The following is an 11296-nucleotide window of genomic DNA, read 5'->3' as shown; positions in this document are numbered from 1 at the left end:
TTTTGTTTCAAATCCATTGGAGGAATTCCTGCTGCTGGGATTTAGGAGAGCTTCAGGCACCATCCTGCAATTCCAGCTTGGAAAACTGGGAATGACATTTGGGCTGTGGCCACTCCTTATCCATGAATTGCTGGGGAAAAATCCCATTTATTCCATTATTTATCCCATTAATTCCATTTTCCCCATTTGTCCCATTTATTCCAATTCCCAGCTGGAATTTTGGGGGATTTTCCCTGGATTTTTAGGAGCACCTGGATCTCCTCTGGATCAAAACCTCAGAGAATCCAAGGATCCCTCTTGGATCACAGGGGGGTATTTCCTGGGGTTTTGTAGGATTTTGGGATTTCTGGGAATGCCAGAAGCAGCTGAATCCCTGGAATAATGGGAATAAACTCCTGGATTGGGCCTCGTTGATTTTTGGGTCACTCTGGGACGATCCCTTCACCCTTTATTCCCAAATCCAGGCCTGGATCCATCCCAAATTCCACCAGGCCATTCCTGCTTTATCCTCCCCTTCTGAGGCTTCCCAAATTCCAAACCCAGCTGAAAATTTTGGGATAATTCCTCTTCCCTGGGGGTTTCCTGTGGATCCAGCAGGGCAGGGAATGATCCAAAATAATCCCACCCAGTTCCAGCTGGGAACAGGGATTTGCTTCATCCGTGGGAATCTTTGGGATTTCTCCTGGCTGGAATTTGGACTGGAGAAGGGGAGCTGGATCCTGGCAGCTTTTCCCAAAAATTGAAGTTTATCCTGGGAAAACAAGGTGGGATTGAAGCCTTGGGAGGCTGGAAAATTTCACTCCTGGATCCCCTGGTGAGGGAAATCCCTGCGGGGTTTGTGCTGCAGCTTCCCAAATCCCTGGGAAAACTGGGAAAGGGACAACTCCCACCAAAACCAGGGCTGGGACTCCTGATTTTACCTTTAGGGGTCTTGGAGTGAGGGGAAAAAATTCCCAGGAGTTTTCCTGAGCTCTGCATCCCTCAGATTCTCTGGGATGGAGCAGGAGCAAAGCTGGAATTCTGTCCCACCTCTGGCTTTGGGAATAAATCCACCCAAAATCTGGAGGATTTCCCTGGGTTTTTCCACACCCTCTTCACCCTTCCCTCCTTTTCCCAGGAAAATCCAGGGTGATGCTGCAGATCTTTTTGGTGCCAGTCCCAAATTTTTGGGTGGATTTGGGGAGTCTGGAGGAAAATCCCAAAATCGACATTTTCCAACTCCAGCCCAGCCCTCAAACCCACAGCAAAGCCCGGGAGGGATCAAGCCCACGGATTTCTTGGGATTTCTGGAAAACTGGATGAACCCTTTGGCTGTTCCCACCTCTCCTGCACGTCACAAAATCCTTGGATCCTAAAAAAAAAAAAACCCCGAAATTCCCTCACTTTGAGATGGATCCTGAGCTTTTGGTGATGCCCTAAATCCGAGATCCCAGATTTTCCCTGGATTCAGGCACTCAGGGAATGCTGGGAAGGGGAAGAACTCTTCAGAGCTGGGAATTTGGGCACCTGGAATTGATTCCTGATTAAAGCTCGGGAAGGGTTGAGGTTATTCCTGATTAAAATTCACTCTGGAAAAGTCTCACCTGTGTCTGGCTGTTGTGGGATCTGCCCTGGAATTCTCTTCCTTCAGCAGCCTCATCCCAAATTCCAGGGCTGCGAGAGCTGGGAATGTTCCCCTGGAGAAGGGAAGGACCCAGGGAGATCTTCCAGCGGCATCCCTGCAGTGTCCAGAGCCAGGCTGGAGCAGCCTGGGATGGTGGATTTGTCCCTGCCCTTGGAATGGGGTTGGAATTGGGTGATCCTGAAGGTCCCTTCCCAGCCAAACCATTCCATGATTCCATAAAAAAAAACCCCTCAATGTTCATCCCCTTCCCAAAACCTTTCATTCCCCGTTTCCCAGGGAAAACCTGTGAAGAAAAGCTGGGACTGGGGAAACTTCCCAGAGAAATCCTGAGCTCTGGAAGGAATCAGAGACTGGAAACATCCCAAAGAAACTGCGAGGGAAACAATGCTTGGGAAAAACGGGATAATCCCTTTTTTTTCCCCTAAGGAATGCTCTCCAGCCGATTTCCTCACCGAGCCCTTATCCCGGAGCCGAGATGGGGAAGTGAATTTTGGAGGAGGAATTTTTGGGAGGAATTGTGGGTCCGATTCCCACAATTCCCACCAAAAAACCCCTTGGCAAATGGGCAGGATTGGGACTCCGGAGCCTCTTCCCGGCGCGGCGCCGCTTGGCGGAGCTGCTCCCCCCAGGAAAAGCTGCCGGGGCTGGAATTCCCAACCAGCAGCGTCCGCAGCAGCCCCGCTCATCCCAAATCCTGCCAAAAACCGGGAAGTTCTGCTCCCTCACACAAACCCGAGCGGTTTCCCGTGGGTGGGAGGAGAAGGAATCGCCAATCCCAAATTCCCTTTGATCCCAGCAAAGCCCAAGCCGCAACCCCGCTAATCCTGGATTTGGGAGTTCGGGGTTTTTTTTGTTTTGTTTGTTTTTTTGGGGGAACAACAAATCGCCTCCAGAAGGTTCAATTCCCACCTCCACATTCCAATTGTCCCGGTCTCAAAAAGACCTGGAATTCTGTAATAAAATTCCCTCCGGTCTCGGCTCAGGGCAGGCGCATTTTGAAGGAGAAAAGCAGGAATTGCGGGAAAGACTCGGATAGGGAGGGAAGGGGGAGCACGGGGGAGATTGTGCCTCCATGGATGGGCTGGAAATCGGGAAAAGCGGGGAAAATTGTTATTCCTTCTTTTCAGCTTTGCTTGGGCTCTTTTATTTTTTGGGATTTCTCCTTCCCAGAGCTGATTTGGGAGTAGTTTGGGAATTCCAGGTGGGTTTTCAACGGAGGAAAAAGTGGAACTGGGAAAGGGGGGTGTGGGAATTTTAATTGTTTATCCCTGGGGGTGTTTTCTGGAGCAGAACCCCATCCTCCTGCTTATCCCGGAGGGAAAAAAAAACCGGGAAAAGATTCCCAAAACCCCGTGGTGCCGCGGGGCCGGCGGCGCTCGGGGCTGAGCTCATGTTCCCATTTATTCCCGGCCGTGAAAATTCCCGACAGCTCCAGCGGGGCTGGGAACCCGAGCTGCACTTAACCCCTGCACGGATTCCCGGCTTTCCGAGGAATTTCGGGCTGGAGAGGGTTTTGGTTGGAGTTCGCCCGATGGAATCTGCGGGATTTGGGATCTTTCCCGATGTTCCCAAAGCCCTCCAGGCGCCCCCAAATTCCTTTTCCACATTAATTCCCTCCCGGCCGGCCGGGCTGGAGCTGCCTCTGCCCATCTTGGGCTGCTGGAATTCCCTGCTAGGAATTTTGGATTTCACGCTCCAAAATCCCTCGGGATTGATCCCCCGGGGAATATTTTGGGAATTGGAGTTGGGAAAGCCCGAAGGGGAGAGGAGCCCTGTGGAGGCAGCTGGAGGAGCCCCAGGGCCTCGGCAGAATCCCTTGGGATTTACCTTGGGAATGGGATGGAGGGGCTGGGGAGGGATTGTCTCATCCCAAACCTTCCCCTTGTCCCGCGGTCCCACATGTTCCTCTTGCTCCCACTTTTCCTTGTCCCCAGGTCCCTTTTCCTTGTCCCACTTCTCTCCTGCTCCCACTTATCCCAAACCCAAAGGCTGGTCCTCATCCCTGGTCCCACGTGTTCCTCTTGTTCCCACTGTTCCTTGTTGCACTGGTGCCTTCTGATCCTGCTTTTCTCCATCTCTTGCTCCCAACTTTTCCCTGCCCCCTGGTCCCACTCGTCCCTTCTCCTTGTCCCACTTCTCTCCTGCTCCCAAATCCCAAGACTTGCCCTCCTCTCCTTGTCCCCTGGTCCCTTCTCCTGGTGCCACTTGTCCCCATCTCCTGTTTTCTTCAGGTCCCCTCTTTTTGTCCCCTTTTCCTCCTGTTCCCCTTTATCCCCAAAGTCTCATCCTTGTCCCCACTCCTGATCCCAAATGTCCGTGTCCCTTTGTTCCTGATCCCTCATGTCCTTGTCCCACTGGTCCTTTCTCCTGATCCAGCTTTTCTGCATCTCTTGTTCCCAACTTTTCCTTGCCCCTGGTCCCTTCTCCTGGTGCCACTTGTCCCCATCTCCTGTTTTCTTCAGGTCCCCTTTTCTTGTCCCCCTTTTCTCCTGTTCCCATTTATCCCCAGCCCAAAGTCTCATCCTTGTCCCCTTGTCCCTTTTCCTGATCCAGCTTTTCTCCACCTCTTGCTCCCACTTTTCCTTGTCCCCATCATTTTTTTCATCTCTCCCACAGATGGGATTTTCTCCTTTCACAAATTACCCAAAAGTGGAAAACCAGGGAGAAAAATCCCTTTAAAACAGGTTAAACAAGCACCCCTGGGAAAGGGAACATTCCTTTTTTCCATGTTTTGGTGGCATTTTCCCTCTCCCAGTTCTTCCTGTCCCCAATTCCTGGTCCCTCCTGTCCCTTCCCTTGTCCCCAGCTCTGCTCTCCTTTATTTCCCTCTCCTCATTCCATTTGTCCCCTCTCCTTCTCCCCATTCCCATCTCCCTGTCCTGCTTGTCCCCTCTCCTCATCCCCAGAATTCCATGAGGGATTAATGCCAAAAAACCAAATTTGGAGATAAACCTAACCCCTGCAGCCCCAAAATCAGGGATTTTCCCCCAAAGCTTTTCCCCATCTGGAACAACCTCAGCCTCAGTGCTGGAGTTGGCACCAAATTTTTCTGTTCTCCATCGTTTTGGCCATCCCATGCTTCCCACATTTCCCTGTGCCTGATTTTGGGATGATTTGTGTGGTTTTTTCATTTCTCCAGCAGACGGGATTTTCTCCTTCCACAAACAACCTGAAAGTGGAAAACCAGGGAGAAAAATCCCTTTAAAACAGCTTACAAAAACACCCCAGGGAAATGGAACCATTTCTTTTTTTTTTTTCCAAAGCAAACACTGGAAAAAAACCCGAGTTTATAAATGGATTTTTGGGCTTTGTTTTTATCCCCCCCGTGCAGAACCTGCCTTGATTTCCCATCCCCAGCCCCTCACCCCACCAAACCTGGAGCAATCCCCCTTCCCGAGCCGTTTTTCCAGACTTTTTTCTGGCAGCTGGACGTGGAGGGGCCTCCTCTTCCCGTAGACATTTCCCAGGCACCACGTCATGTTTGCTCAGGGGGGAGGGGGCAGGGAGCCACGGATCCAGAGGGCTTGGAAAGGGGAAAAATGGGGAAAAATGGGGGAAAAAAAATTCCTGCTTTTGCTTTGGGAAAACCTTGGGAGGTCTCGGTGTTGTTTTCCCAAATTTAATTAATGGGTTTTTAAAGCCTCGTTGTTGAAACGGGATGGAAACATCTCGGGTTGCTAAAATTAAAGGGAATGGGGAGAATTTGGGATTGATTCTACAGGATTGGAGCAAACATCTCCGGTCCTTTAGGATGGGGGATGCTGGGGGGGTGCCTGAGCTGCTTTTTTTTTCCTTAAAAATCCCATTTTAGGGGGAAAACGGTGTCCAGGTGAGCAGGGGAAAGGGAGCAATGGGGGCAGAGTTGGATCCCTGGTTTTGGGTGGTGCTGGAGCCCTTGGTGGGTTTTTTGTTGGAAAATACCTGGAAAAGTGGTGGGAGATTGTCCGTGGTGGAGGTGGGAGCAGGAGATTTGGATCCAGGAGATTTCCCCTCCAGGCAGATCCCAAGGGATCCCCCCAGTCACATCCCTTCCAGGTGATCCCCATGTCCCACCCTAAATCCACCCCAGGTCCCATCCCAGGGGTTCCTCATGGTCCATTCCAAGGATCCCTCATCTGCCATTCCATGTGCTCCCATCCCAGATCCCATCCCAGGTTATCCCTACTCCAGATCCCACACTGGATGATCCCACGTGACCCCTATCCCAACTCCCACACCAGCTGATCCTGCAGGATCCATTCCAGGTGATTCCCTATCCCAGATTCTGCACCAGATGATCCACCAGATCCCATCCCAGGTTATTCCTACCCCAGGTCCTGGCTTAGATGATCTCCCAGGACCCATCCCAGGTGATTCCTGGGATGATCCCACAGGACCCATCCCAGATGACCCCTGTCCCAAATCCCACACTAGATGATCCTTCAGATCCAGTCCCAGGTGATTCCTCTCCCAGATTGTTCCCAGTTCCCATCCCAGGTGATCCCTGTCCCAGATTCCACACCAGATGATCCCACAGGACCCATCCCAGGTGATTCCCTATCCCAAATCCCACAGCAGATGATCTTCCAGGATCCATTCCAGGTGATCCCTATCCCAAATCCCACACTGGATGAACCTCCAGCTCCCATCCCAGGTGATCCCTATTCCACAATCCATCCTTCAACCCCCATGCCCAGGGGCAGGGAACATCCTGACCAAGCTTTAGGGTGGAAAATTGGGATGTGCAGGGATCAGGGAGAGATCAGGGATCCCCCAAACTTCCCAGGCTCCAAGTGCATCCCCTGGACCTCGATTAATTTAATTATTAACCAACACCAAGACAGAATTCCACTGGTCATGGATCTGCTGGGCCGGATCCTGCAATTCCATCAACTCCTTCTCCTCCAGAGGGACACTTTGGGGAGGAAAACCTGGATTTGGGAAGAAAAATCACCTCCTTTTCCTGCTGAAAAAAATCGGGATCATCCTGTCCATCCATGTGTCCATCCCAAGGGATGCTGGTGGGAATCTTCCCACAGCTCTCCTGAGCACCAAATTGGGGGAAAAATGGGAAAACATGGATGAACTTCCTCCATTGCTGATGGAGCTGCTGGGCCGGGATCCAGGCTCCCGTTCAGGATCATCGTTAGGAAAACCATCCCGGGATAAGCGGAGTGGAAAAACGTTCCGGAAATTAAACAACCCGAAAATAGAAGGAGAAAAAAGGTCAGGCCTAAAAATACCGGGATCGGTTTGGAGTTGGATCCTGGCACAAAATAAATAATCCAGGTTTATGGGGAGGACTAATTTTAGCCATTCATTACAGCAGCCTGGCGTGACCCTGGAATTTTTTTTTGGGCTGGATTTTTCTGGATTTAGGGATTTTGGGGCTGGACTTTGCCCCGCTCCCATCCTGGGAGGGTGAGGGAGAAGGTGCTGGGAGCGAGTGTGGGCGTGCTGGGCTCTGCCAGGACCCGCCCGGTTTTCCCGGGAAAACAACTGGGATTGCCAAAGTTCCCAGCCCCGGGGATGGGCCGGAGCTGGGGCTGAAGCCGTGGTGGATCCGAAGTTCCCCACGGAGCAGCTCGGCCCCGTTTGCTCGTTAGCAATGGAGCATTAATTAGAGCCATTAAAATGAATTTTCTTTCCAATTCCTCTGTGGAGGGAATGATCCCATCCCAGGATTCCTCCTGATTGTGGGGAAACTGAGTCAGGGTGAGTTTGGGAAAGGTGAATCCTGCTCTGCTCAGTTTTGGGAGGGGGATTAGGGATAAATCCAGTTTTTCCTGGGTTGGAAGAGGGAAAAGGACTCTTGAGATCCTGGGGCTGGAGACAGATCCCAAAAGTGATGAGATTTGGGATGGGGATGGTCACATCCTGGTCTCCATCATCTTTCCAGTTTTTTGGGAAGAGGGATGGAATGGGAAGAGGATGGAGATGAGGAGGGATTTGAACCTGACCAGGACGATTTGAGGGAATATTTTTCAGCAAGGATCCCAAGAAGAAGCTGAATGAAGCAGCCACCAGGATGTGGGGGGACGTTTTTATTGGGATGTCAGGGAATTTTCAGTGGCCTCTGGAATATCTACAGACACAAGACATCCCATGGGGACCCCAAATCCATCTGCATCCCACATCTGATGCAGACGCCGGTTGGTGACGCTCCAACTGGGATAAAAGAGGATTTTTCCAGCCTGGAGAAGGTGGGAGGGGATGGAGGGGCTGGGGGAGAACCACCACAACCTCTGTTCCCTATGGGGGGGAAAAAAAAAGAAGGAAAAATTAAAAAAAAAAAATAAAAGCACCACAAAAATCAATTTTTCCAACCACCAACACGAGGAGGGAGAGCCAGGATTTGGGGATTTTCCACGGATGCTACATCCCAGGGAGTTACCTGCGGAACGGAGCTGGAGGTGGCCGACGGGGGCCGTCACTTCTCCGTCATCATCCTCACGAACTCCTCGTAGTTGACCTGCCCGTCGTTGTTGCAGTCGGCCTCCTTGATCATCTCGTCCACCTCCTCGTCCGTCAGCTTCTCGCCCAGGTTGGTCATGACGTGCCGCAGCTCCGCCGCGCTGATGTAGCCGTTCCCATCCTTATCGAAAACCCGGAAAGCCTCCCGGATCTCCTCCTCGCTGTCCGTGTCCCTCATCTTCCTGGCCATCAGCGACAGGAACTCCGGGAAGTCGATGGTGCCGCTGCCGTCGGCGTCCACCTCGCCCACCATGTCCTGCAGCTCGGCCTCGGTGGGGTTCTGGCCCAGCGAGCGCATGACGGTGCCCAGCTCCTTGGTGGTGATGCAGCCGTCGCCGTCGCGGTCGAAGAGGGAGAAAGCTTCCTTGAATTCCGCGATTTTCTCCTCCGACAGCCGCTCGGCCATGGTGCTTCCCGCCGGCACGCGGCTCTGTCCCGGCACGCCGCAGCGAGGCGCGGAGGAGGAGACGGAGCCTCCTCCCTCCCGGCGCCTCTCCCTGCATCAGCAGCAGCAGGAGGAGGAGGAGGCAGGAATGGGAATGGATCCAGAAGGTTTGGGAGCTGGGGAAGAAGAGTGACCCAACCCCCTCGGGCCACCCTGGCTCTCGTCCCGCTGCTCCCACGGTGGCATTTCATGGGGCAGACCCCAACAGAGCCCTCATTAGGGATTGGGCTGTGGCTCCGTGGTTTTGGGGGGAGGTGGCAGTGGGGGTGACACACGTGATTTTCCCAGTTTTAGCGATATTTTGGAGAGGATTTGAGCTGTACAAAGGAGTTGGAGGGGTCCCCCCCCAGTCTCCCCAGCCCCAGGCGGTGCTGGCAGCACATCAAAGGCGCTGAGGGAGGATCCCCCGTGCAGGTCCCGGCAGATCCCGGCTGTCCGGAGCTGCCGCTCCTGCTCGGAGCTGCTGGGGCCTTGAGTCACCTCCGGGGCCTCCTCCAGGGCTGGATCCAGGGTGGTGACGTGGGGCTGGACCAGGGGAGGGGTGTGGGGTCCTGCCCTGTTACTCAGGGGTGAGCTGAGGGATCTCCCCATTGTAAGGCTGGGTTTACTCATCTCTTACTCAGGGTGTAAAGGAGGGGATAGTGACAAACGAGGGAGTGTTTCTCCATCCATCCATGGAACCCATCCATCCATGGAACCCATCCATCCATGGATTCCATCCATCCATCCATCCATGGAACCCATCCATCCATCCATCCATCCCTCTTTCCTCTGTGCCCACAACACTCCAGTGACCTTCACCAGCCGGATCAAGGAGCTGCTGGACCCAGCAGTTCCACAGCAGAAGATAATTGGACTTTCTCAGCTACAGGAAATCGGCACCAGTTGATCCCAGTTTAACCCAGTGAGGAATTCCGAGCTGTGGGATTTGGAGGGAAGGGCACAAACCAAAACCCAGCCCACGGGACAACTGAGGGACCCCTGAGGAATGGTGGGATAAATCTGGGAAGGGATCGATCTCCTGGGGAAAACCTCACATGGAAAAAGCTCTGGGTGCGTGGAACACTGCAATTCCTGGGCGGAATTGTGGGAGCCATGCTGGGAACCTGTCTGGTGAGAGGTTTCGGGGAGGGGCGGCCCTGGCAGCTCCTCCTGTGCAAGAGCTGCTCCCTAATTATCGTCTGATTGCCCACACTCGCTGCTCTGCTCCAGATTTAACCCAACCCAAACTGGCGGGAAGAGCCCAGGGGAGGTGGAGCTGGCTCGGATCCGCCCGGGAGAAGCAAATCCCGACAGATCACTGGGGTCTGGAGGCCTGGGAGGGTTCAGGTGTTGGTTCAAACTGTGGGAGAGGGGCTGGAGCTCACATGGAGGGGATTTGGGGTCCCTGTGTCACCTGGCTGAGGGTGGAGGGGTTGTGCTGTCTGGGGTGCCCTTGGTGCGGATCAAAGCTGGAATCTGCTGCTTCCTTCCCATGAAATCCCCATGACTGGCAGGCATCCCATTGCTGGCATCCATCATCTTCCATCCCATAGATCCCATCCCAACGACCAGCACCCATTGCTGGCATCCATCATCTCCCATCCCATCCCCATGACCAACACCCACCACTTCTCATCCCATTCAATCCCATTCCCATGACCAGCTCCTATCACCTCCCATTCCATTCCATTCCATTCCATTCCATTCCATTCCATTCCATTCCATTCCATTCCATTCCTCTGACCAACACCCATTCCCAACAGGCACCATCTCCCATCCCATCCCATCAACCAGCACCCACTGCCAACACCTATCATCACCCACCTCCATTCGTGGATCCCATCCCATGGATCCCATGCCATCCCATCCCCATGACCAGCACCCATCATGTCCCCATGACCTTTCATCCCATCCCATCTCATGCCATTCCATTCCATTTCCATCACCCATCCCATCCCATGGATCCCATGACCATCCCCCTGACCAGCACCCATCATGTGCCCATCACCTCTCCATGACCAACCCCCATTGTGTCTCATCCCATTCCATTCCCATGGCCAGCACCCATCACCTCTCATCCCATCCCATTCCTTTACATCCCTGTGACCAGCACCCACTGCCAGCACTCACCATCTCCCATCCATCCCATCCCATGGATCCCATCCTTACATCAGTTTTCAGGAGAAGGTCAAAGCCAGCCCTTGATTTTGTCTGTGCTTAACTGCGCCTCATTTATCAGGATAATTATCCCAATAAAACTTCCTGCTGACCCATAAAATCCCATGATTTATGGCTTAATTACAGCATCCGGGGTGGGCTGTGGGGTAGGACAGGGAAGGGGAGACCACCATGGTGGGATCGGGAGCACGCAGCCGCCGCTGCCGGGTTTTTGGCAGCTGAATTTCCCGGGATGTCTCCACCTGGAGCTGGAAAAGTTGGTGCTTTGATGAAGGAGGGCCCTGTTAAAGCCTCACACGGAGTTTTCCAGGCTCGGTGTCTGGCTTTGAGGGGCCTAATCCAGGGAATGGGGGGGAAAATTCCCCCAATCCAGAAGGTGAAAAGCTTCCAGCTGGATTCTCCCGAGGCGGCTCGGCTGCCAGCGCCAGCCCAGATGTGCACAGATGTGTCTGGGTTTGCAGCTGCAGACACGGCGGGAGGTGGGAGGGGGATGAATTCATGGAAAAAGAGAAAGTTGGGAGGCGGAGAGGGAAACAGCTCCGACAGGGAAAGCTCTGTGGGGCCCTCCTGTCCCTGCACGAGCCCAGACTGATCCCAGGAGCGGCTGTGGGGAT

General features: G+C 53.4%; 1 protein-coding gene across 1 annotated transcript; it reads right to left on the bottom strand.

The window, feature by feature from the left end:
• Positions 1-7658: 7658 nt before the first annotated feature.
• Positions 7659-9147, bottom strand: LOC121334168 (calmodulin, striated muscle). The gene is made up of 2 exons (XM_041401072.1): positions 7998-9147; positions 7659-7855 (listed from the first exon to the last, which is right to left on the bottom strand). The coding sequence occupies exon 1, from the start codon at positions 8481-8483 to the stop codon at positions 8034-8036; it is 450 nt and encodes a 149-aa protein (XP_041257006.1). The 5' UTR covers positions 8484-9147; the 3' UTR covers positions 7659-7855; positions 7998-8033.
• Positions 9148-11296: the final 2149 nt, after the last annotated feature.

Source organism: Onychostruthus taczanowskii, unplaced genomic scaffold (assembly GCF_017590055.1).
Source record: "Onychostruthus taczanowskii isolate IOZ18803 unplaced genomic scaffold, ASM1759005v1 scaffold184, whole genome shotgun sequence".
Taxonomy (NCBI): domain Eukaryota; kingdom Metazoa; phylum Chordata; class Aves; order Passeriformes; family Passeridae; genus Onychostruthus; species Onychostruthus taczanowskii.
The sequence above is the reverse complement of the archived record's forward strand: the minus strand, read 5'-3'. Positions and strand labels throughout refer to the sequence as shown.